The 27,258-nt window shown below is 47.4% G+C and overlaps 1 protein-coding gene across 1 annotated transcript in view; it reads right to left on the bottom strand.

The window, feature by feature from the left end:
* The window catches only part of GDI2 (GDP dissociation inhibitor 2), a 298,804-nt gene that overhangs the window by 150,071 nt on the left and 121,475 nt on the right, over positions 1–27,258 (bottom strand). The window contains exons 4-5 of the mRNA XM_078677313.1: positions 26,311–26,445; positions 3,000–3,198 (exon numbers count right to left, since the gene is read on the bottom strand). Of these exons, the coding sequence (XP_078533439.1) occupies positions 3,000–3,198; positions 26,311–26,445 (334 nt within the window). The remainder of the gene's footprint in view (positions 1–2,999; positions 3,199–26,310; positions 26,446–27,258) is intronic.

Below are 27,258 nucleotides of genomic sequence, written 5' to 3'. Positions count from 1 at the left end.
CGGAAACTATAAAATAAATTTCAAAAGTGGGCGCTGTGCTAAAATATAAATCGCGGCGCTTGTGCCATGGTGACCGCTAAGAAGAAGGAATGACGGAAACTGTGCCAGTGCCGCGCGCTTGGCTAAGTGGAGCACTGAAGCGCTTTGAAGCCGCGTCCGTTGGTATCCTACAGGGCAGGCAGGTTTGAGTGGAGGGCTGAAGCCTTTGAAGCATTGTCCATCGGTTTGGTGGCAGGCAGGTTTAGGGGAGGTATCTTCCTCTGACCTGGCAGTGGTGGAGGGTAGGAGGGGGGCATTGGAAAACAAGCTCTCAGCATTGCGGGGGCGGGGCAGCGCATTCCTTTGAGTAAGTTCGAAGTACGTGCACTTTAAGTTAAGCTAAATCCGTAGCCGAGGCAGGAAACCATTAAAAGGGGCGCTGTGCTTAAAATATAAAGCGCAGTGTCTGTGCCATGGCTAGAACAAAAACAAGCTGTGAAAAGACACAACCATCACCAAATTTGGAACACAAGGCTTCCCGCTGCATTGAACAGGAACAGCAGCTTATGTTTAAACATGAATGAGCCTGGTAACGCGATGCTGTTGACTTTGTGGGGCAGAGGTTACAGACACTGAGCTCGTCAGCTGCCTGTATGCCAGCCATTTGTAAAGCGTTCACACCTTATTGTAGTTTATGCAAGAAGGGTTGGAGATGGATTTAGGTGTGAAAAGGGACTCAAGAATGTTACTTGTGTTGTAAATGGTGATGCATAGCACGAATGATCACTATCGGAGCCGCAAATACGTTCTGTCTCTTATCATAAACATTCAGTGAATTGCCCTTAATTAAAGGCTGGGAAGACTACCACCAAGACGGCACCCAAACATATATATATTTTGTTTCCACTCAATATCATGATTCAGTTAAAGGTCACCTTACCCTGTGTGCTTATAAAATTGTGCAAACACAACATAGTATAGGTTATAGTTGTGTAAATTGAAAGGTTACCAAAACATGGTATTACAAAAATAGATATTTAGAAAATCTAATCAGCATGATGCAATGAACATTAACCTGTGGGCGTTCAAAATATAAATGAAAAATAGGGAAACATAATTAGCGTGACACGGTGGTGGAAATAAGTACATCGAAGTTGGTAGATTTAAAAAAAATAAAAGTTCTTGTAGGTGTGTGTATTATAAGTACAATTAAAGGTGATCTTACCCTTTGCGCTCCCCAATAATATAGCCTAAAGATAACATCATATGCGTTGTGCTTCAAAAGCAGAGTTAAACAATATTACCTATTGTGCCTCAAACACGAACTAAAAGGAGGAAGGGTTGCAGAAAGCGGGCAGCGGTGGTGCCTGCTTCAATGGAGAGCACACAACAGGAACGCGTGAAGTGGATGGTGGGAGGCAAATGGACTCAAAGCGGCCGGTCGCTTTGATGTTCTTGGCTTGCTTTGTGGGTGGGGTAGGGTAATTGGAAGTGTTAACCAGCATGAAAGCCAATGTGGGGGAAAAGCGCATGCTTGTGTTCACGTGAACTGTTTGAAATCCGCCGATGGTTTGAGAACTTTTTTGCCTACTATAATTCTCCCCTATCCATTCCTTGCGGAATGGGATAGGCGAGACCTAAAAATAGGTTTCTTTCAATATGGGGGGGAGCTGGAGTGGGGGTGGGCGATAATTGTGGGTGGGGGGGTTGGGGGTCCACAATGGCTTTGTCAGAGCACTATGCAGAGGAACCTGCCCTTCTAGAAGTAATGCAATGTAGAAGGGATAAGCCACGTTTTCCTTTGAAAAAGTCCTCAATAGTGCAATTGTTCAAACATATTCCAGTGTATGTAAGGACAGGGAAACGGTGTCATTTGTTTGTCTTTCTCTGTCGTTTCGGTCTCTGTGCTTTGGAACTAATCAAAGAGTAGATGGTGAAGAAAGTGACAACTATGGTGAAGTCTTGTAGCTGGTTGTGGTGTTGCATGCATGTTTCCCGCTCCATGCAGTGCTCCTGAAAAATAGGGCTAGTGGGGCCAGTGGTGCATATCCATTTAGCGACCGGTCAGTTGACACTCAATATCCTCTTGAGTCTATGCAACTGAGTTTTTTCACGTGCCTTTGTCAACCTTACGACTTTTGCAGTTTCAGTAAATACTGCTGCCATAGATGACAGAAATTACACCAATATGCAGCATAAAAAGATATGGTCAAATACTGCTCACCCCACATATATTACCAAAACAACGGGCTACCGACTTACTATGATTTTCTGTGAGCCTCTGCCATATGCTACAAAACGAGGAGAAAAGATGGACTAGGACACTGGTGCTAGTACTTTTGTTTGCATTTTGTCATCTAGTACCATGGGACTGGAAAGAGCAACTGAAGCAATGAAATAATTCTTGTAAAAACTTGAACTGTAGCAATGGGTGAAAAAGGAGACATTAGCATGGGATTCATTCCACTCTATACACACGTCAGGGGAAGCAACTGTTTTACAGTAAACATATGTAATGGGTGTTTATCTGTAATCTTCACACTATTTCAAACAATGAAAGCAGTTTCCATTGAGGCATTAGGGGGCACAAAGTACCCTACAGTAAGTTAAGGAAAGGAGAAAGAATAGTACTAATTATTCAGCAGAACGGACAAAGAGGCAAATAGACCAGAAAATGGATACTTGATGCCAACCACAATGCTTTTGAGATTACAAGACACTGCTCGTCACTTCCAACATAATAGAGGGATTCAACATACGCACAGAGGGATTGCAGTATGCAACGAACAACTTCAGCAGGGTTGTCAGTGCAGCATCCTCCACATGCCTTTGCCAGAAATATCCAACAACTGCAGGAGCAGCAAACAATATCAAATCCTTTAACATAAAAAACCTTTACTGGAAGTACATGGTGTGAGGCATTCAGTGCTTCAGTGACATTAACCTTTCTTTGTTCTTTTCTACAGTAGTGGCTAACTTGCACCTTTCAGAGCATTTTCAATGTATTGTTATTGACTCACTCGTCAGTTCTGTAGAGAGCCAGAGCATGCCCTGTGAAATCAATCACATCCTGCCCCAAGTCAAACTTCTTGTACACATCTCTCATTGTGGTATTCTTTGGATCAACACCTTCCAGTGTTTTGGAGTCGTTCTCATCAAAGCCAGAAACGTAGCATAAGAATTTTCTAAATCGCCTTTTTTCAAAAAGACCCATTAAACCTAAAGAAAAAATAAATTATGCATGTGAAAATCATTAAATATGATATTTACAGTACCAGTATTCCAATAACGTGTCATTCTGTTCTTGAAAAAATAAACATAACAAAAACAAACAAGCCAAAAACTATTTTCAGAACATAAATGAGCTATTAAAAGGTAACATACAAAAGCAAAATATGCCTATCTGATCCACAAGAACCTTTGGTTGCAATGCCAGAGGTCTCAAGAATGAAGGAGAAACGTCCTTGGAGGTGTCAGGCACAGCCTGTGGCCACTTGGATGGATGAAGAATCCTACGATCTGGCCTCTCTACACAAATAGCCAGCGAGTGGCAGTTCAATTTAGTTTTGTAAGGATATCAGCAATTTGTTTATTTATTGTCCTTGGAATGTTAAAACACTTTACCTGTCAGATTGCCTCCAGGCGCTATGATCGTGAAGTGAGTGAACGTTATAGAAGTTTTGATTGTATAAATTACTCAACTGATGCACCAGTTAATGGTCTATGGGATGGGAAGGTTGGTTATATCCATGACTTCAGATCACAATGATAGACAGTGTATAGATTCAAGTTACATGCCTTAAGCTAAGCAGGACAGGAGGGCTTTTTGTCTGCGACCAAAGCCATGAAGCCTGGTCCCCGGAGAAGGCGATTTAGACTTGTGCATAGAGCCTTTCTCCCACACAAAAAATTGTATCTTACTTGAAAGAGTGCTCCCTGGCACTGGTAGGTAGTTAGGGTAAGCAGTATTTGACTATCTATGTAGGAGAAAGGCCATACGAGGTTTTGTGGACCGAGTAGAGAGCTCTACCATTCAGCAGCTCTCATCAGGAATTGAGGAAGTGTCTCTGTGCTAAGAAAACTTCAGTCAGAGCTTTTCACCTCCGAAAAGGAGTGGTGTCATGCAAGTTTTCAAATGTTGCAGTTCGGGCTGAATTTTGCAGGTACGCTTATATAGGCTGTGTTGCAATCTGTTCAGGATAATCATTCACCGAGATGTGTTGGAAAGGAGCAGGGAACACCTGAATCCAAATGTGTATATTAACTGCATTATCACACACCAACGATCATTGGTTTGAATTTGTAAGTACAATACATGAGGTTAAGGGATTGAGTCAGTTAAAGTTCCAAGTTTATTTTTATTTGCATAGTTACTGTAAACTATTGCAACATTTTAAAGTAGCCAATAAAACTTATGCGCCGGTAAAACCAATTATACACATCATAAAATGCTGTACAGTACGTACATGACTATGGTTAAAATAGCTGGTGAATCCGTTCGAGTGCATCAATAGTACACGTAATAAGGTGCAGTGCAACCGTTAAAAGACATCACTTAACCCAAAAGTACACGTGGTAAGGTGCCGTACAGTGCATACATATTTGGTAATGGCACCTAACGAATATGGCACCAGCTGATATTTTATACATAAAAAAGATGCTTTTTCTTATTGCCACAGAGAGATGCAGTGACCAGCTTGTGAGCCAGTGTCTACTCAGGCAGCTTATTATGAACATTGCTGATATTGGATTGTCATTTTAGGCAATTTTTGTTCGGCCAGCGTAAACATTTTTACCGTTCTGCAGTTCAGTTGCGTGGCCCCCGGGTCAAATCATGACAGCACCGCTTGCCTCTTAGTGCAAATTCCTTTCGGCTGGAAGGGGGCCTTTAGCAGCTGTGTCCTCTCTTGCTTCAGATCCTTGCATGTGCAGATTAAGTGCAGAATGTCTTCTTGTTCCATATCGCACAGCCTGCAACTGCTTTGTATCGATGCCCTCAGCCAGGGTGGGAGGTGCAGAGTGCATGGAAGAATGCCCAGTCTATGCCTTAGGAATTGTATTTTTATTGATTTAGGATAACCCTGATTGAAGTATTTTTGAGATGCGAGTATTTTATAGGAATTTAGGGTCATCCAAGCATGGGATCTAGCTGAGAAGGTTGCCTTGTCCTCCACCAGTCAGAGTTGTTTTACTCACTTCCAGACCACTTTGTGTTAAGGTTAGGTGATGGAGCTGTGTGTTCCAGAGCTCGGTGAGCCTGGCAGTTTCCATAGATTGCTGTAGATAGCTTCTTGCGCAGGATGTGTCCCTGTGCTTGAGTTCTTGCAATAGCAGTTGGTTTAAGGTGTTTGAATTGGAGGCTCAGATCTTATTCCAGCAGATAATGTGTCATGTCTGGCCAGAAATTGTTTTAATGAGCCGAACTCAGACTTATTTGAGCTGGTGAGGTGTAGGTAGGGAGGCTAAACATGGTTCTGTATGCTTCAACTAGAGTGCTGTTCATTAAGTTGGCGCCGCTTCCCCGCATTGCTCCGCTGCCATAAGTTAGCGTAGGGAGTAGTTTGGCTTGTACTACCTTTTGAAGAGGGCTCAGTGTAGGCCGCATCCGTTTAGTTACAAGATTTTTCATTGATATTGCTATGACCAACCCTCTTTGTCAATGACGCCTAGGTACTTTTATTCAGCTGCTGGTTCAAGCTGTGTACCTCCCAAGTGCCATCTCCTCTGCAGTTACCTTTTGTATTTTACCGTCATTGTCCATGTCTTACTAAAGTTAATTTTTAGGTTTTTCTCTGTGGCATATTTCTGCATTCCGATGAGTAGATGTTGGAGACTGATATAGGTATGGCTGAGCAGCACTACATCGGCATACATAAGATTGGTCAATATTTTGCCTCCTAGATTGGGTGCATGTGAGTTGCAGGTGTTAAGAGCTTGCAGAAGGTCAGCCGTGAATAGGTTGAAAGGGTGGGTGCAAGCTCACAACCCTGCTTCAAACCTTTAGTTGTAGGGACTTTTGAAGAGAGGCGCATCCCGCAGTCCAATTTCACCAGAACCCAGGTGTCTGTGTGGAGAAGTGACAAGGTGTTTGGGATGGCCTGTGGGATTTTCCAGCTCGCTAGCTTCCCCCACAGTATGCCCCTCTCAACGTTATCGAGTGCAGCACTAAAGTCGATGAAGCATAGATGTAGTCGGAGGTTGGCGGGCTTGGCTGCGTCAATGAGTAGGTAGATTGCGAGGATATTTGTTGTTGTGCCTGCTGTTTTGCAGAAGACTGTCTGATTTAGTGATATTAACATATTGTCCCCTGCCCAGGCTGTGAGACCGTCTAGGACAGTGCCCGCAAAGTATTTTGCTTCATTATCGATCCTGCTACTAAAGCGGTAGTTGCTCTGCTGGGCCTTGTCGCCATTCTTATAAAATCAGAACAATTGTCGAGTCTTTCCATGATTCTGGTAGTCTGCTTAATAGCCTGACTTCAAAGAAAAGAGGTGGCAGGATGTCTGCCCAGTCAGCCGCCTTAGCTTTGAACAGTGCCTGTGGGATGCTGTTCGGGCCTGGAGCCCCTTCTTTTCTCCCTTTTGCGATCTGCTTTTCTATTAAGAGTGGCATAGGGTCGCTGGCCTCGCATGCTGGTATGTCGTCTATATCCGGCATGCTCGGAGCTGGCTTCTCATTGGGGCCTGCTCTAGAGTGTGCTCCTGTTAGCCGTCTGTTGTGTCCGATATGCAGACGCCTCCCGTTTGGCAGTTGAAAAGCTTAGTTAAAAATTTAACCCAGATTTCTTCTGAGATATGTGACAAAATTACCTCCTGGGGAGTGTGGATAATAGCGCCCACTTTTGGAAAAAGGTTAACGCTATCATTATGGTTTATGTAATGAAGAAGCTTTGCCCAAGTTGCATTTTCTTGATCTTTATTAATTTCCCATTTCAGTTTTTTGAGCGAGTTCCTTTGATTCCTCAAAAGTGAACGGGCGCTTAAGGCCCCTGGCTCTCTTCTCAAAGCGCTTAATGTGCTGTTTAGAGATTTTTTAACTAGCTTTAGGTGGTCTCTGTGCTTTCGGGATCCTATTTCCCCGACACAGAGCCTGGGAGTGATCTTTTCTGATTGGCGGTGCGGCTCAACTGTTTAATAATGTGGCAGTAAAATGTTCCCATTGGGTTATTTGGTCATTTGAGCCTGTTACTTGTGACAAAGAGCTCAATTGCTGCTACTGCCAGGGACACTGCGTTAAGCGCTGCACATTTGATCCTCCTTAGATTTGAGGTGTAGATGGGCCTGAGCTAGTACTCGCTGGATGGAGATGGTGCAGTGGCTAGTAGCAGAGTTTCTTGTGGGCGGTGATCCCTCTTATCCCCCATTCTGAATCCCAGGATGTGTGGAAACAGTGAGAGGCTTTCAAACATATAATCTAATATGGAGATTATTGTAGAGGAGTAGTATGATGGAACAGGAGGAGAGACTTTGTGGAATGTACCATTAAGAGCTCTGAGGTTTAGGTGTTCTAATTCTGCCAGAAGATGGCTTTTCTTACAGCTCTTGCTTTCGTGTGTTGGTGCACATTGGATCGGAATGTTGAAAATTGTACATTGGATACAAACCTCCTCGCCCCCGATGTAACAAAGAGGTATTGGTTTAGGTACCCAGACAGGACAGTTTGAGGTTTCCATCTCAGTTACGTACTTTGTACTTGACCAATTCGCTTTTTTGAATCTTTCGCTTTCTGTTTCGGTTGAATGTATGTGTTGACTAAAACCGCCTTTGTGTGTTCGCCCTGGAGGAGGATGGAGAGTTTGACTGCTGTGGTGGCTGCTCAAGTAGAGCCCACAAGTGCAGCCGATGTTATGCTCGTCATGGATACATATGTTGCCAGCCCTCTAGACCGGTGTCCAAATTTGCCTCTCTTTACGGCCGGTGTGGCAAAGCACATGAAACCTTGTATGTGATGCGGGTCGGTGAGCCAAGTTTCCTGTAGCATGATTATGTCAAAGGACTTGACATATTGCAGGAATTCCAGATCCAGAATTTTTGTAGATAGAACGTTAATATTCCATAAGCGGAGTGAGATGACATTGGCTCTTGTTCCACCTTCTTTCTGTGTGAAACGTCAATACACCTCTGCGGAAGTGGTTATGGTTCAGGTGATTGGGCCAATATGTGAAGATCTGCTCCGAGGTACTGGCGCCGCCCAAGCTCTGTCTTGTAGGCCCGCCAGCACGTTGGCCTCTGTTGTGGTGATCTTTCCAGAGCCCCTCTGACCACAGAGTTTGAGCATCTCTGTGGTTTTGTCAATGCAGGCCTCGAAATGGGGGCTAGTAGGGATAGCGGGTACCCAGATTTTTGGTAAGGGATGTTGTCAATGCCCCAGGCTTGAAAGATGCGATGTTCTGCTAGAATTTTCTCTGCCTCTGGCATTGAAGGGTTTGCTGTGCGGATTAACTCTATTGAGAGTAAGTCAGTTAATCTCAGGCCAGCAAGAGTTGGAACTGCCTGTAATAGCCTTAAGATATTTCCTCTGTTCAGTGTGTCCTGGTGACCTTTGGAGATAAACGTGGGGTGAAAAAGCGTGACATTTGTTTCCTGCTGCGTGATTCTTGGTAGTTGTATTGCCTGTGGTTGGTCAATGACCAGCGCCGTTGTTCCAGGTTGGCAGGTGAGGCTAATTTCTTCCTTTGGCTGGATTTCCACTCCCTTAATTGGTGATCTCGATGTTGCATTCCTTGGCTTTGTCTCAGTTGTTGTTAGCCCAGAACATGCCTGCTTTGAGACTTGCACTGTGTTCTGTTCTTCCTGGGTTGCCTAAGTCTGGTTTCCCTCATTTAACAATGTATTTTGATTCGGCCTAGTTTTGTTATCGGAGTGTTCTCCACCACCTTGCTTAAATTCTTGTGTCTCGCTTCTCATTGAAGCTGCCAGCACTAGTGCCAGTGTGTGTCCCTCCGTTACAGCTGGCTGTCGAGGCTGTTCAGGGATTAGTGGTATAGAGGGGGACCCTCCGGTGAGATCCAAGCTTTGCGGCGGCTGTTGGCAACTACCCAGCGGGGCCTTTTTGAGTGGTGACTTAGCGGTGTACCCTTTTCCATTTTCTTTCCCATTTTCCGAGAGTGCCCAGTCGATATTCAATTTAGGCGAGATGTCTCCTTGTTCAGATGGGTTGTTGGGATTGTTGGAAAGTGACTGGGCCTTGTTTTGAGTGCTTAAGGAGTGTGATTTGATATCCAATTTTGTGTGTTGTCCAGAGAAGATGGGAAAGTAGGTTGTTGGATTTGAAGTAGTTTTCAAATAGCGCACTTTCCTTTTTCTGTTGATGGCATTGTTTGGAATTGAGCTTCGGGGATTGAGCTCCTTCTAGAGGTTCTGCCATCGATTCGCTGAGCACTCCTACCTTCCCAGGAGGTGGTGTCAGGGCTCGCCTGCGGGTTCCATTGCTGTGGCTCCCTATGGATCCGATTTACTTGTTGGCCTTCAGCCATAACCAGTGTTGTATGGCTACTACCCGGGAGCTTGCTTGTGGATCAAGAGGTTGCATTACTCATATCCTCTAGAATGCTATTTATCATTGCGGGAAGAGTGGATAGTTTGTCAACTATGTAGCTGCAACCGCAGCTAAGTTGGACCTCGGATTTAGCTCTCTTAATTAGACCATTTAGGTCCCCCAGTTTCTCATTGATGCCTGCCGTGAAGAGTCCCAATGTGTTTAATAATGAGTGAATGTCCATTTTTTCAGACTGATATTGGAGTGCTTCGACAGCCAGTTGCATAGTGTTTAGGAGAGAAACCCAGGTACTGCCAGCTTGTTCTGTGGGGGTCATGCCGCCTTTGGGCTCGTCTTTAGTCATCTCTCTTGGCGATTGGCTGAGAGTTTGCGAGTTCAGTTGGAGCTCCGTGGGCGGAGGCGCCCTCGGTTGCTGGTCAGGCAAGTAGGTGGCAAGCATGTCATCCCATTCTTGAGTGTTCAAGTAGGAGAGGACCGCCCTCCCCTCCTCTTGCTGGATTAGGTCGGCAGTCCCTTCGATTAGCCCACCTGGATGGAGTAGCAGCCAGGATTGGGCAGGCAGTGATGCTGGGGTTGATACGATTGTGTTTGCAGGCCGCTGTGTTGGTGCGGGGATACTATTCATACTGATCGGTGGTGGGCTGAGAGTGATGTCTGGTACTTGTTCAGCCTGCGATCCACTTTCCGTGCCTCCCATGGTGTTGCTCTTATCTTGTGACTGGGTGGAGCTGGCCTCTGGACCGAGCTCTGGCAGTGGAGTCTGCATGTTCCTTTTGAGGCCGATGTCCTTTTGTGAGAGTCCCTGTGGCTGATTGCTTTTGGGGCATGCGCCGGGCTTCTATAGCCGGTGGTGAGGCTAGTGCTGATGCTACGTCCGAAGCTGGATTTGATGGGGCTCGGGCTTATTGCAGTGCTTGTTGTTCGGGCAGCATAGGAGTTTCTGGGTGCCCTGGTAGTCAGGTTGGAAACAGATTTTTTTTCACTGTGATAAGCATGTACCTTTCACTCCCGAGCTGTTTGGTGCAGAGCGGCAAGGGGATCTCCTGGAGCAGTCTCTTGTGACGTAAAGCACAATTTTGGAGTAAACCAGGAGGGCGTGGCCAGCAGCATGGCCGGTTGAGACGTGCCTTGCCGGAGCTCCCGACGAGCTGCACAAAGATCCGTTGTTTCGTTATCCCCAGTGATGCACCAAGTCGGCTAACGGGAGCCGCGGCCCCACGGGGACTTCTGGAGGTCCATTCACTGCTCCGACGGTTTGCAGCTCCGCAGCGAACCAAGCCTGAAGCCCCGACTCGGCGAGGCCAAGATGGCAGTCAGGGAGCCCGAAAGTTGCCGGGGAGCTTAGGAGCCTTCCCGAGCCCAGGCGGGACCGGAAAACGCAGCCTCGGAGACGCGGCGGACAGGTCGGTCCGTGGGACTGGTTGCCCGGGAGCGGTGAAGAGCACGGGAGCCGCCGACTACCGGCCGCCTTTACCAAGATGGCGGCCGGCATGAACCAGTGCCGGTGAGGGGGAGCTGGGCCTGTCGCCTTTGTTACCCCCCGCACACACCGGCAGGCAGTGAAGCCCGGGAGCGGAGCGGCTCCGGTGAAACTCCGACGGAGGTGCAGCTTCGGGGAGCGTCTGACACAAGACCCTGCGCCTTGCCCACAGACCCGGATCCTTCACCAAAATGGCTGCGGTGCACGGGAGCTGCCCGCAGTAGATGACTGAGGCGGGAGCGCTCTGCCCGCGGTGAGATAGCGGAGCTTGCGCCCCCTCCCCGGGCGGCCACCTGAGAGCTGCTCGCTGCCCAGCCCGCCTGATTGTCTGGGGGGGGCCACGGAGCACCAGCGGTACAGACGGTGGTTGTGGCCCTGGGTGCCCGACGGGGCAGCGCTCATCATGGGTGGCAGTTGGTGAACCCACAGTCATTCGGACACGCGAAATAGAGCCGGACACGCGCGGAAGGTGCCACGCCTATCACTGGCCGGGGGGGGTCAAGGGTCTGTACCCTGCGAAATAAGGCGACATCCCCTCTCCCCCCCCCCCCCACAATACTATTGGCGCATCAAGGGTCTGAGGCTTGCGGCCTGTCCTGGGGGCCCCCACCCGAAGACACCACAGCCATGGGGAAAAGAGACGTGATCCCCAAACCTGCGAAACAGGGCCCCATGGACAACTTTGCGGCGCCAAGACAAGTGGCGGAGCACCACGCGCTGCCTTCCGGAGTACAAACTGATACTGCGCTGCTGATGGAAGCTATTCAAGCATCCAGGACGGACATCCAAGAGTCTCGGGCGGCCCTGGAAGTGAAGATCGGGGAAGTGGGCTCAGAGGTTACACTCCTACGGCAAGATTTCCGGAAACTGTCCGAGAGAGGGACGGAGACTGAAACGAGGATAAACGACAACACCGCCGCGATCTCCGCCTTGAGGAAAGACATGGCGGAACTGCAGGCCTCGCACCGCCAGCTGATGTGGAAGGTAGACGACGCGGAAAATAGATCAAGACGCAACAACCTGCGCTTCGTGGGCTTTAGAGAAGGAATTGAAGGGACAAGCATGTCATCGTTCCTCCACGACTGGTTGAAGAACACCTTCCCGACAGCACAGTTCTCCCAGTGTTTCATCATTGAAAGAGCTCACAGGGCCCTCCTTGCGAAACCTCCGGAGGGAGCGAGACCGAGACCGGTCATAGCGCGCTTCTTGAACTTTGCGGACAGAGATCTAATCTTAAGAGAAGCCAGACAAATGGGGGAGATACGCTCGGAGAACACTACCGTAATCATTTTCCCTGACTACAGCCAAGAAGTTTCGAAACAACGTCTGTCTTTTGACTCTGTAAAGGCAAAACTGAGGTCCCTGGACATCCGGTACATGCTCCTTTTCCCCGCTAAGCTCAAGGTGATCTACAAAGATAAGGCCATGTTTTTCTCACACCCGGAGGATGCCTGGCAATGGCTTGAGGAACGCCCTGTACTGAATAGCAGAGAAGCCGTAGGGCGAGAAGTCCTGGAGAGGTCGCTGCGGGAGGGGTCAAGATGGGAGCTGCCTAAACCACAGAGACGGAAATCGCGGAGAGTGAGAAAGTTGACGCCAGCGACTCCGTACCGATCCCGTGCCACGGAAGACTTGCGGGGTGGTGGATCGACGACACCGGGAACTGGCTCAGTGGCGGGCTCCAGGTTCAGTTGCTAGCGAAATGGCATCCGCTCAGAAGGTGATGAAGAGGAAGAATCGGAAGGCCGCGCATCTGGAGGAGAGGAGGAGGTGGAGGACTTGATCCACCCACTGGTCCAGGAGATCCGCCATCTGGAACAGGACTCCTCGGGGCGATCCGGCGCACCTGAAACGGACATGCAAGATTCACACTCATGAACGATGGTGCACGGGGACTCGGGGGATTGGGGGATTGCAGCTCGTCCTATGGGAGCACGCAAGTTGACACGCCCTTCTATGTTCTTTAAATTTTTCTCACTGTTTTTGAGTTTGTAAAGGGAGGGATGTGTGGGAGGGCAACAGGCCTTCACCTGCGGATAGTTTGGTCCCATGGTAGGATGCGACTGGAAGGGGAGGGAGGCGGGGAGGTGGGTGGTGGGGACATCAAGTTTTCAAACTCTCTCAAGTTGGGGAAGGAGAGGGTCATGGGAGGGAAGGGGGCCACTTGCACTAGATTTATACAGCAGCGCACACTGAACCCACGTACCTCCTGCACATGCCGGAATTGGACCGCACGCACTTACCCCGCAGTCCAATGGCAAGTACCATAGATACACCGATAGGGGTAGGTAGGAAACTGAGTATCCTGACATGGAATGTCAATGGTTTGGGCTCTAAAATCAAGAGGGGATTAGTGAATGCCTATATTAAGAGGATGGACCCGGACTTTACTTTCCTGCAGGAAACACACCTCCGGGGTACTGCATGCGCTTTTCTCGCAAGAGGGAGACACAGGGTGTTGGCACATGCGGGATACACATCGGACTCTAGAGGGGTAGCGATTATCGCTAAAATAGCCTCCCCGTTTTGCATAACCCGCACCTGGCTGGATCCACAAGGAACGTACGCTGGAGTGCAGGGCACCTGGAACAGACGCACCTACACACTTGTCACGGTGTATGCACCTCCCAAACTGCAATCATGCACCCTTATGGCGCTCAACCACAGATACCATACAAGTGGTGGGAGGGGACTTCAATGATGTTATGGACACCCAACACGATAGATCAGGAGAAGGGGCGAGAGGCGAGTTCCAGACGACACTCTGCAGCCAGATGTCCGCCATAGGACTTACAGATATTTGGAGGTGGCTTCACCCGACAACACGAGCATACTCATACTACTCCGGGGCACATAAGGTGTTCTCGCGCCTTGACTATGTTTTTAAGTCCCGTCACTACCTAAGAATAGATGATGTTGCAGAATACAGGGCTAGGGGTATATCAGATCATTCACCGTTGTATGTAAGGGTAGGACGAGACCAGGCTAGACACACGGGAACTTGGCGTCTGGCAGCCTGGGATTTACAAAATGCGACTCTACTTAAAGGTATACAGGCTGACATTAAGGTGTACTTGGCGGAGAATGTGGGCACAGTGGACTCGAAGGTCACCCTGTGGGAAGCCCTGAAGCCGGTCCTTAGGGATAGGATAAATTCTAGGCGGGGTGAAGAAAGACGTAAACTCCAGGCAGAGGTGACTGCCTGAGAACAGACGATCCTAGAAAGAGAAAGGGAACATCTCGCCCAAAAACGCGACGAGACCCTTAGAAAGCTGCTGGATGTCCAGAATCAGTATAGGGAATTAGTGAACGACGAAGCGAAGACACAGGCCCTTGCCACCCTCCACAGGCTGTACGACGTGGGGGACAAGTCGGGGAAACTTTTGGCATGGCTCAGCAGGAAAGAGAGAGCGGCGCGGTGGATTGACCGAGTGCAAGCCGGAAACGGGGTTATTGTTAACACGGATAGGGAGATAGCCGAAACTTTTGCCACGCACTTTGAGGAATTCTATGCGGCGCGTGACCTTGCCACACAGGAGGAGGCGCTATGCTACCTAGAAGCGGCAGACCTGCCGTCCCTTCCCACCGCGTCAATGGAGGCCCTGGAGACGGCCATAACGGTAGATGACATCACAGAGGCCATTATCAGATTGAGGCCCAGCAAAACCCCGGGACCCAATGGCTTCCCGGCAGAGCTTTTCAAGCGGACAGCAGACTTACTGTCGCGACATCTTGGGGGACTCTTCACGGGCGCCTTCGAGGAGGGGGAGCTGCCCTCTGACTTGGTGAGGGCAACGATTGTCCTGATTTACAAGGAGGGCAAACCACGTGTGGAGTGCGCCTCATATAGACCCATCTCCCTACTGAACATCGAGGTGAAGCTGTTGGCCACCATCCTGGCTACCCGACTGCGAGGTGTGATCACAGATCTAGTGCATCTAGATCAATCGGGGTTCCTACCAGACAGGGCCACCAAATTCAATCTTAGAAGGACCCATAACTGGCTGCAGGAGGTGCGGGACCGCGCTGACCCCCACTGGTTCCTCTCCTTAGATGCCGAAAAGGCGTTCAACGCAGTACACTGGCCCTTTCTTTTCGCTGTTCTCAGTAAGTTCGGCTTTGGGCCCAATTTCATTCGGTGGATACGGCTCCTTTACACTGCCCCCAAGGCCAGAGTGCGGGTGAATGGGACTCTATCTCGAGAGTTTCAGATAGAGAGGTACCAGACAAGGATGCCCCCTGTCCCCCCTCTTGTTCACGCTTACAATAGAGGTGCTGGCCGCCAGGGTCCGACAGAACACTGACATCCGCGGTTTTGCAAGCGGCGCCACTGACTCGATGCCTGAGAAAATCTCACTCTACGCGGACGTCCTACTCTACATAACAGAACCGGAAACCACGATCCCAGAGCTCTTCCGAGAAATAGCAAGCTATGGCAGGATGGCCGGGCACAAAATTAACTGGTACAAATCAGTGCTTTATGACCCTGGGAGGTGCGATCGATGGGGAATTCTGCCAGACGACCTTCTGACCACCACCGAGGGCTTTCAATACCTCGTGGTATTCATTACAGTAAACGAGGCCCTATCCTTTAGTAGGAACGTCGAAAGAATCATACTTAATGCAGTAGCGGATATGAACCGTGTGAGACAGCTTCCGCTGACTCCTCGGAAGGGCGGCCATGTATAAAATGGTCACGTTGCCAAAATTCCTCTACGCTCTGCAAAATGAGTACTATCCGATACAGGCGTCGGTCTTCCGTAGGATCCATGCAGATTTGAGATCCTTTCTCTGGTTAGGCAAGCACGCTAGGGAGGCTCTATCCACTCTCCAGAGACATCAGTACAGTGGTGGGATTTCACTCCCGAATCTGGAGGCCTACTACTGGGCGGAACATCTGACACCAATAAATGATTGGCTCCATGCCCCGGCGGATCACCCAACGTACGCTCTAGAGAGAGATACAATGTCGGCCCAAAATTTACTGTGTTTCCTCTATGGGGTTCCGGGACAGACCTCCCTCCTCCCGGCCACGTCGGTGACGCTGTACGCGTGGAGGAAGGCTAACCGTCGTATGGGATGGGATAAAAAGCCAACAAGACAGACGCCGCTATGGCACTGCCAGTGGTTAACGGAACTCCACAAACTAAAAGGTTTCCAGAGATGGGATGACATTGGCATCTCCACTACAGGGGATGTCATTGCCAAGGGGGAATTCAAATCGTTTCAGACCCTTAAGTCAGAATTCGGGCTCCACAACACACAACAGTTTAAATATATGCAACTACGACACGCCTGGCAGGCCCAAAAAATCGCGCTCTTAGACGTCCCAGAATATGCACCTCTGGAGGGGAGGCTTCTACAGGAACAGATGCAGGTGAAGGCAGTATCCCTGACATATAAGACTTTGACTAACCATATGCTGGGGGATTTGGCAAAACTCAGGGCCACTTGGGAAGCGGAGGTGGGAGGGATGGAGGACCTGGACTGGGATACAGTACTGATGCATCCCCGGGAGGTAGCTATCAAGTCCCGACTACGATTGATTCAGCTGAATGTACTCCATACAACCTACTATGACAGACAACGGCTTTGTAGAATGGGGAAAATTGAGGACCCAAGCTGTCTTAGATGCATTCAGGAGATTGGGGGTTTTTACCACACGTTATGGTCATGCAGTGTCATACAAACATACTGGACCCAGGTGTTCAAAGAATTGGAGGAGGTCCTAGAGGTCTCAATCACGCAAGAGCCCAAATTAGCTCTATTCGGTATGACCAACGAGGTAGACCTGGCACATCCCCTTCTTGTATTCCTGGTTTTGGCACTGGTGGTGGCAAAACGAGACATTGCGAAACATTGGGGAGCACCAGAGCCCCCCGACGTGGGGGAGTGGAGAAGGGGGCTTGACATGTACATGGCAGCCGAACGGATGACGTATAAGGCTAGGGGCTGCCCTAAAAAATTCCGTAGAATTTGGGCGAAATGGAGACGGTACCGAGGACTAGATGGAGGGCTGTGAGTGTGGAAACGCTGGTTGAGGGTCGGGGGGGGGGGGGGGGGGAGTGCCGGGTCTGAGGAATGGTGGCAGGGAGAAGCTGTTGAATGATTAACGCACCCGAGAATTGGGGTGCGGTACTTGGGAAGTGTGATGCGGATATAAAAAGCGACTTAGCGGACGTGGGCGGAGGGGGTGGGTGGGAGGGTGTTGCAGCTGCTGGATTTCTTTCTGCATTTAGTTTGAAGGATGCATTTACCTAAGTTTTTCACTGTTCACAGGGGGGGAGGGGGGTAGTTTTTCAGCAAAAGAAAAATGTGCAGAGGTTGTGATTGGCCGTTGTACTGCTCTGAAAATACACTGGTCAACATGAAAGCGCTTGATTGAAAATTGCCGCCCGACCTCCGGGGTGTGGGCTTAATGGCCATGTCGAATTGCCGGATACCGCTGAAGCGCCACTGTGTGCGGTCCGTTTTGAATAAAACTAACACAGGAACCGCCCAACCGCTGCAACTGCTCGCAGTTATCACTGAAGTATTTCTTTGAAGTACGAAAGACAAACCCGATTGTAAGAACCGCTTAACCGCCGAAAATATTTGAAAATACCATGGGAAGTAATGCGTGGACTGCAGCAGATTGACAATTGATGGGCTACTGTAGCCAGTCATATCGTTTAGAAGATATATTTACAACACGTCTTACAAATGGACGAAAACTAGGAATATCAATAAACATATGTGGCTTCTTTTCAACTTTACTATATTGATCCTGCGCTGTGATATGAAGTAGCCAACTATATCCAGTAGACTATCCGAACTATTCACCAGAAAATTCTATCAATCAAAACGTCAGACTAGAATCAGGCACGACGTTTACCAATATTTAAACTGACCTAGATGGCATATTGATCCCAATCTTCCTCGCATCAATCCAGTTCTTTGCTTATAATAGTGTGATGGTACAGTCCTGAGGAAGGCACATAAGTGTCGAAACGCGTAGACAAAAAACAGGAAACCATCTAATCTTTCATACCAATGAACTACTTACATGATTGAAAATATGCATATGTTTAAATGCTACAAACCTTTTTATCCTTTGTGTATAATTATGTATCAGTTTTAATGAATATCATGTTATTAAATTTGTATCTTTATATGTACATGCAATAGTGTATTTTCATTTTTTTAATATGTATTGAGTTACCTTTCATGTGCTAGTTGGTTCAAGAATTTGCCTGGGTAATTTACTCACATTTGCTTAATGGCCGTGTATCCACCGGTTGGGAATGAGGGCGCTATCCGTGACAATTGAGGGTGCCTGAGTATTTGCTATTTGATCACTGTGACTGCACAATAAAAATAAAAAATTAAAAAAATTCTTTGGGAGTAAACCAATTTGCCGTTGCATGGCTCTTCAGATAATTAACCCATTGGTGAGTCTCCTCTTGTGGCAGTGCGAAAGGAGAAGGAAGCTGAAGTTGTAGGGGTAGAGGAGGGGTTTGTAGGCCTTTGAGGATGGCATTGTGCTTGAGTAAAGAACAGATCATGCTTCCTTTAGAAAGCTGAATTTTGTATACATTTTCGGTTGATTTGAGTGAGTTAAGCCACTTAGTGATGCCATGTCTTTTAGTTCCAGGTTAGCTGCAATAAGTGGAGATTCGGCGCTGTGCTGAGCACAGCGGTCTACAGCGCCAGGACACTTGGGTAGAGTAACAGTGCGCTTTACAAGTATCCCACATTACATTACATTACATTACTAGGGTGTGGGTTTTGTCTTCTTCCTTTTCTCCCCCCTGGCCTGGGGGGGGGAATAGCTACCCTGGTTCTCCCGGATCTCATCTGCGACCAAGCAGTGAGAGCGCTTGGTGCTGAAGGTGTTACCTCGGTGGCCCAGACTTCAGTGCTTAGGGTTTAGTGCTTAGAAGGACTTTGCAGAGCCGGAATTGGATTGAGGAGGCGCGGGGGGTAGAGCAGTTTTGATTAGGGAGGCGCAATCCTTAATGCCCCTAGCAGATTGGCTCTGTAGGACCACTGTAGCTGTGGGATTGCTGCTGTCTCCTGTCAAACTATCCTGGCTCAACGGACAGAGTCCGATGTCTGGACTGTCCAGCTGATCGGTAGGCTGGCCAAGAAGCGGGGGGACCGGGACGTGAGGGACTAGGACGTGAGCTGGGACGGCAGCCTAATGGTCTCTGTGAGTCCGAGGGATGTTTCGCTGGTGTTCGGCGGAGGTCAGGGCACTAGTCCAAGGTTTGAAGCTGAAGCGAAGTCACAAAGCTCCGAGCTCAATGCTCTGACTCATAGCCAGGGTGGGAGGTCAGTGCACCCTGTTGTGCCCCCCCCTCACCTGTTACTCCCGCTACCGATACGCCGGAGCGCAGCCGGGGATGGGGTCCGGCATTTTGGGCAGCCGGGGCTGGTGTCTGATGTTTGGCCAGCTGATTTCCACGTGGTTGGGCTTCTCAGCATGGAGGAGGGGGCCTGAACGGGAGCCCTGGACATCGCCGCAAGCTGTGGGGCCGCTTCCGCTTGAGACCGGGCTCGCTCTCTGCAGTGGTGAGTATACCCCTGCGCTCAGGCCCCTTACCGGGGTCTTGGTGCCGCTACCCATCTGACCTACGTTTCGGCCCCGGGTCCGGCACATGGCGCTGTGTTTCCGCTTCAGTTTCCGTAATGGCTGCTGGAGCTCGCAGCTGTCGAGGTATTTTACATCCATTTCACCATCCTTACTCATGTCTCTTGGTGAGATTATCAGCCTTATGCCATTCTCAGCTTTATCAAGGCTGAACAGCACTGGAAAGAAGCACTGGAAAAGCCAATAGGTCAAGAAGGTGAGATCAAATGGCATTTCCAATGCATGTTACTATGTTTCAATTTCCATATGGAAAGCCACAAAGACCACGACACCTCAACCAGCATAATTACAAGCAACAGGACTCACTCAATTAGTAACCAAACCTACCCACTCAGCAGGCCACACTCTGGACGGGCTATTCACTAACAATTAGCAAATCACCCTTGGAAACATCCTCCCTTTCCCCTGGACAGATCACTGTGCGATCTTCTTCAACATTCATATAGAAAACAACACCTCCAACCAAGTGAAACCCAGTGTCCCCAAACAATTCAAAGGATGGAAAAGCATCTCCCCTTCTGCCCTCAAAGCCCAACTCTTGTCCTCCCAACTAGATTCTCCAGCAGCCACACAATACACTCAATGACTCCGCTCAGCCTTCAAAACCTTAGTGCCATTAAAAAGCACCTTCACAAACAGGAAAACTCCATCACACCCCTGGTTCTCAGAAGCACTCAGGCTAGAAAAACAATGCCGTAGAAAAATAGAAAGACAATGGCGCCGGAACTACGACCAAACTGAAAAAATCCAATATAAACTAGCACTAACCAAATATAAACAGCTTATAATTTCAGAAAAATACTTTCTCAATCAAATTGAAATATCACAAAACTCAAGCAAACAGCTTTTCCAGGTCATAACCAGACTGTCAGGCCCCAAACCCAACCCCCCCTCAAACACTAATTCCTTAGCCACATTCTTCAGCCACATATATACCAACTTTGCAGCCAATCTCGCTGCCAGCAACCTTACCACTGCTACCATAGATACCATCAACACATCTATTTCCACCCCACCCTGCACCACAAAGGACACCACCTTACCCACTCTTTTGGAATTCACCCAAGTCACGCCAGATCAAATCTTAGACCACATTTCCTCCATCAAATTGGGATCTCCCAATGACCCCTGCCCCCCCCCCTGCTGTTCTAAAACTGATACCCGAGATCATAGCCCCAGCACTAGCCAACATCTGTAACTCGATGTTCTCCTCGGGAACATACCCTTCCATCTGGAAAAAAACTGTCATTAAACCTCTTTAACAAGCATTTGCAATGCAATAGGTCTCGCATTAGGAAAGTTTGAGCTATTGGGCTTGTAAATGACACCATTTTTATTTATGTGTTGGTTTTGAAAATAGCGAAATTAATAGCTTTGTCATTTACAATGCCAATAATTTTATCTTTTACAAATGTGACACCTATAGCATTTGTAATGCAACATGTTTTGTATTTACGTGACTTAGATGTATTGATATTACAAATAACAATGGCTTTTAATTTTTTTAAATAATTAATACCTAAATAAAAGGTATTGTTATTTATAATGGCAATAGCGTAAACTTTTGTAAATAACTTTTGTGAAGATTATGTTCAGTGAAAATCCAAGAACAGAAGTGAAATATTAACATCTTTTTGTGACATTTGTAATAAAGCTTGAAACATTGAGAGAACATATTTGAACCAGTTGTTGTTGAATGGTTGCACAGATTGATACTGTGGTGGCGACGAGTGATGCTGTGGCATTCAGTGATGCTGTGGTAGCACATAGTGATGTTGTGGTGCTCCTGAGAGATGCTGTGGTGGTACGATAGATAGAGTGAGGGCGATAGATCGATAGAGTGAGGGCGATAGATCGATCCATAGAGTGAGGGCGATAGATCGATCCATAGAGTGAGGGCGATAGATCGATCCATAGAGTGAGGGCGATAGATCGATCCATAGAGTGAGGGCGATAGATCGATCCATAGAGTGAGGGCGATAGATCGATCCATAGAGTGAGGGCGATAGATCGATCCATAGAGTGAGGGCGATAGATCGATCCATAGAGTGAGGGCGATAGATAGATCCATAGAGTGAGGGCGATAGATAGATCCATAGAGTGAGGGCGATAGATAGATCCATAGAGTGAGGGCGATAGATAGATCCATAGAGTGAGGGCGATAGATAGATCCATAGAGTGAGGGCGATAGATAGATCCATAGAGTGAGGGCGATAGATAGATCCATAGAGTGAGGGCGATAGATAGATCCATAGAGTGAGGGCGATAGATAGATCCATAGAGTGAGGGCGATAGATAGATCCATAGAGTGAGGGCGATAGATAGATCCATAGAGTGAGGGCGATAGATAGATCCATAGAGTGAGGGCGATAGATAGATCCATAGAGTGAGGGCGATAGATAGATCCATAGAGTGAGGGCGATAGATAGATCCATAGAGTGAGGGCGATAGATAGATCCATAGAGTGAGGGCGATAGATAGATCCATAGAGTGAGGGCGATAGATAGATCCATAGAGTGAGGGCGATAGATAGATCCATAGAGTGAGGGCGATAGATAGATCCATAGAGTGAGGGCGATAGATAGATCGATAGAGTGAGGGCGATAGATAGATCGATAGAGTGAGGGCGATAGATAGATCGATAGAGTGAGGGCGATAGATAGATCGATAGAGTGAGGGCGATAGATAGATCGATAGAGTGAGGGCGATAGATAGATCGATAGAGTGAGGGCGATAGATAGATCGATAGAGTGAGGGCGATAGATAGATCGATAGAGTGAGGGCGATAGATAGATCGATAGAGTGAGGGCGATAGATAGATCGATAGAGTGAGGGCGATAGATAGATCGATAGAGTGAGGGCGATAGATAGATCGATAGAGTGAGGGCGATAGATAGAGTGAGGGCAATAGATAGATGTGTGTGGGGGTGATGTGTGGGGGTGATGAACAGGGAGTGAGAGAAGGAGGCAGAGTGGAAGAGAGCAGCAGATCAGCACGGTAGAAGAGAAGAGAACAGGGAGTTAGAGAAGGAGGTGGGTGGAAGAGAGGAGCAGATCAGCACCGCAGAAGAGAACAGGGAGTTAAAGAAGGAGGTGGGTTGGAAGAGAGCAGCAGATTAGCACAGGAGAAGAGAACAGGGAGTTAGAGAAGGAGGTGAGGTGGAAGAGAGCAGTAGATCATCAGAGGGAGTAAAGAACAGAACAGAACAGGGAATTATAGAAGGAAGTGGGGTGGAAGAGAGCAGCAGAACAGTACAGGAGAAGAGAACAGGGAGGTAGAGAGGGAAGTGGGATGGAAGAGAACAGCAGATCAGAGAGAAAAAATGAAGAAAAAAAATTAAATAGAGGTTACGGGGAGGCGACTTGTAGAAAGAAGCGCAAAACTCCAGAATTCGAAGGGGGTGAAAAAGAGAGTGACATTAGAAAGAGGCAGAGGAAGTGAGACAGGATGGAGCGAGGTTCAAGGCAGAGTAATAGGAAAGATAGGAAGGGAGAGAGGAAAGAGAAATGAGGGTGAAGTAAATAGTGTGTAGACTGAAAGCAAAGAGGGAGGGAGAGAAGGTCGCAAAAGAAAGACTGTCAGTTAAACAGAGGAGGAAACTGAGGAGGCAGAGCGGGCACACAGAGAATAAAGACCTATGGAAAAGGGCAGGCTGCAATAGGAGGGAAGGGTAATTGAGATCTTGAAAGCAAACGGTTAGCGAGAGACTGTGGAATGCAGGCAGAGGATACACAGGAAGGGAGGAAAATCCGGAAGAGAGTTGAGAGAAGAGAGACGGGGAATGGGGCAGACGTGGGACGGGGAAGAAAGAGGCTGAAGGAGCTACTACAAATGTGCTGTTTGTATGTTTTCTCTTGCTTTAACAGTTATAGTGTTTGCATGAAGTTTAAAACTAGTATAGTTACGGGGTATTATGATGCTGTTTAAGCGTAGGTATTAAAAAAAATACTAGTTAGAATTGTACCATTGACGCATTTAAACCAGTGAGCAATGTGAACGCGTGTAGCGTTCGGGTTTTAAGGAGAAGATATGCAAAGGTGAGCTGCCAATTACAGAGGCCCAAACAGTTCAATTAATGGAACACTTTCGCTTGCATAAAGCCAGCACTGCAGGGGCCGGCGGACAATTAAGTATGCACAGAAAATATCATCAAAAGGGTGAGTAAGTAAGGCATTCACCCTTATTACAAAACTAAACAACCTCGAGAGACTGAGGGGCCTGGCCGACAATTTTAAGTGCTGGAGGGAATGAATAAAGCGAGAGCATGAGGCGCATTTAAACCAGTGAGCAATGTGAACGCGTGTAGCGTTCGGGTTTTAAGGAGAAGATATGCAAAGGCAAGCTGCCAATTACAGAGGCCCAAACAGTTCAATTAATTGAACACTTTCGCTTGCATAAAGCCAGCACTGCAGGGGCCGGCGGACAATTAAGTATGCACAGAAAATAACATCAAAAGGGTGAATAAGTAAGGCATTCACCCTTATTACGAGACTGCGGGGCCTGGCCGACAATTTTAAGTGCTGGAGGGAATGAATAAAGCGAGAGCATGAGGCGTTTGCGTGCATGTGCCACGAGCGCTGTGAGGGGGCTGGGCAAGCATGCCAGCATTCACAACCAGATGGTCCTGTTTATGACCTGCGGAACGCGTGAAGTGGCTGGTGGCAAATGGACTCAAATCGGCCGGTCGCTTTGATGTTCTTGGCTTGGCTTGTCTTGTCTTGCTTGGTGAGGGAACGGGTTTCTGTGTGAGGCCAAGCGTGCGCCTGGCGAAGCTTCACGCTTCAGTACACAACATGCATTGCAAGGAATCCGCTTGTTTAAGACTGTTGTTTCCCCTGTAATACTTCAGAGCTATAAATAGCTCGACCTAAAAAATACAACCTCGATCCTAAAGAAACAAAAAACTACAGACCTATCGCCTGTCTCCCTTTCCCTGCCAAAGTTTTCGAAAAAGTTATAAACAACCAGCTATCACACTTCATTGATGAAAACAACCTCTTAGACGACACACAATTTGGCTTCAGGAAGGGCCACGGCACAGACACAGCCCTCATCAAGGCCTCAGACGAGATCAGAATGATACTCGATCGGGGAGGAGCCGCAGCTCTGGCCCTGCTGGACCTCTCAGTGGCATTTGACACGGTCGATCATAACACTCATCGACCGTGTCTCGGCACTAGGTATCAAAAATAAGGCCAAAATCCTTCTCACCTCCTTCCTCTCTAACCGTTCCCAGTCAGTAGCCCTGGGGGACTTCAAATCCCTACCCTTCACCCTCCCTTGCGGCGTTCCTCAAAGATCCTCGCGTAGTCCGGCCTTATTCAACACATATGTGTCTGACTTGGCGAGGGTCATTAAGTCTCATGGTATGCTACTCACCACATACGCCGATGACACCCAGCTAGTGCTAAAAACCCACAATGACGGCCTACTGTAATGCTCGCAATAAGCACATGGATGGCAAATAACTGCCTTAAACGTAACTCCAAGAAAACGGAGGTAATGATCTTTAGCAACTTCTCTCCTAGCTGGTCCCCACTATGGTGGCCAGCAGACTTGGGCCCACCCCCATCCCGTTAAAAAAGTCAGAAACCTGGGCATTATTTTTGATGACCAACTATCATGTCATCAACACGCCAACAACGTGGTCTCCTCCGCCTTCCACACTATCAAAATAATAAAGAAACTCCTACCCTATCTCCCATCAAGTGCCGGTAGAACTCTCATGAGCACACTAGTTATGTCCAAGGTGGACTATTGTAACGGCCTATTCCTTAACACCCAGGAAAAAGTTCTAAATATACTACAAATGGTACAAAATGTGGCAGCAAGGATCCTGACCAACACCCCCAAGTTTAAACCCACATCCAATCTAATACGTAAACTCCACTGGCTGCCAATCAGAAGTCGTACCAAGTTTAAAGCCCTGTGTATCACCTATAAAGCAATAAATAACACAGGACCCGAATTTCTAAAAAAAACACTAAGCCTTTACACACCTACCAGACCCCTACGCTCTTCAGCAGCCAACGTAATAAACGTCCCCAGAACAAAAAAATCATCTTGCGGCTACAGAAGATTCACTGTCGCCACAGCCCGACTCTGGAACACACTCCCACTCCACATTAAGACGGCCCCTACTTTCTTTGCATTCCACAAACAAATGAAAAACATGGTTGTTTAATAACACTCTAGCCTACCCTGCCTCTTCATCAACCGTCCGTAGCGCCGAGACACCTACGGGTATTTGCCTGCTTAACAAATTGCACAAATAGAAATAAATATGTATGTTTTTAACATGCACAAGTTATCAAACGTTCTGCTGCACGTACAAGTACAATCAAACAAAAAAATTATTGAAAAATAGGGGCAGGCAAGATTTTTTTTTCTCACAAATTTAAATTAAAAAGCAAAAAACGCAGCTCTTTTATTTATAAAGGTGTGCACGTTTTCCCTTATGTCTTACTACTCCAGTGTTTTGGGATGGCTCTTTCACGCCACAGTTCCCATGTCTACCTCTCTGGATTTTACTGCCCCTCTGAATCTCTGTCCTCGTGCCCCCCTGCCCGTGAGTCTCTGGCCTCATATTCTGTCTGTAAATCCTCATTCCAGTCTCTGTGTCTACTAATACCGCAGGGTAGAATATAAAATAATGTAGGTTAACAGGCAACCTATCTGAGATCTTAGAATATAAGAACAAGTAAGAAAACATCAGCTTACTAGAAGCAAGGGCTTCTGCCTCAGTGGAAGGAACCTTGTAGATCTTTCCTCCCTTGTAGACAAAACTTCCCTCAATCACTTTGAAGTCCAGGTAACGAGTGACTTGGGTAAATAGCAGCATCTTGACCAGCTGACCTGTAAGCAACATTTCAAAGGAAAAAAAAGGAAATCTAAAATTAGATCATTTGTGCAACGCTATACTTCAGTTTTATTATTAGTTTATTTAAAAAATGTAGTCATCATTCTCTTTTACATTGCTGATTGAAATTCTTGCAAGAGCAGAAAGCATCAGCCATATAATTATCATTTACAGCAGAAATGTGACCACATACTCTGTCTTAATTATAGCAACACAATAAGATGGACGGAAAGCTGAACATTATCAAACATTCACCCCCAGTCACAGATCTTGGTTAAATCCATCGTTTTTTTGCTCACCACGCCACCCCGGTTTGGAGCCAGCCATATGCAGTCTTGACGCTGCTCCCCATGAGAAAAATCCAGCCCAAACTGTCAGGCCAGGTCCTCCTTGGACCGTAACACAAGCATCATAAGACCGGTTTCAGGGTACTCAATCTTAATTATCAAGTGTATATAAAGAAAAAAACAAAAAAAAAAAAAAGCATTTGCAATGCAATAGGTCTCGCATTAGGAAAGTTTGAGCTATTAGTATTGTAAATGGCAAAGTTTTTATTTATGTTTTTTTTTTTAAATAGCTAAATTAATAGCTTTGTCATTTACAATGCTAATAGTTATAACTTTCGCAAATGTGATACCTATAGCATTTGTAATGCAATATGTTTTGTATTTACATGACTTAGATGTATTGATATTACAAATAACAATGGCGTTTAATTTTTTTAAATAACTAATACTTAAATAAAAGTTATTGTAATTTATAATGGCAATAGCTTAAACTTTTCTAAAGAACTTTTGTGAAATTATGTT

Source organism: Lissotriton helveticus, chromosome 1_1, assembly GCF_964261635.1.
Source record: "Lissotriton helveticus chromosome 1_1, aLisHel1.1, whole genome shotgun sequence".
Taxonomy (NCBI): Eukaryota; Metazoa; Chordata; class Amphibia; order Caudata; family Salamandridae; genus Lissotriton; species Lissotriton helveticus.
The sequence above is the reverse complement of the archived record's forward strand: the minus strand, read 5'-3'. Positions and strand labels throughout refer to the sequence as shown.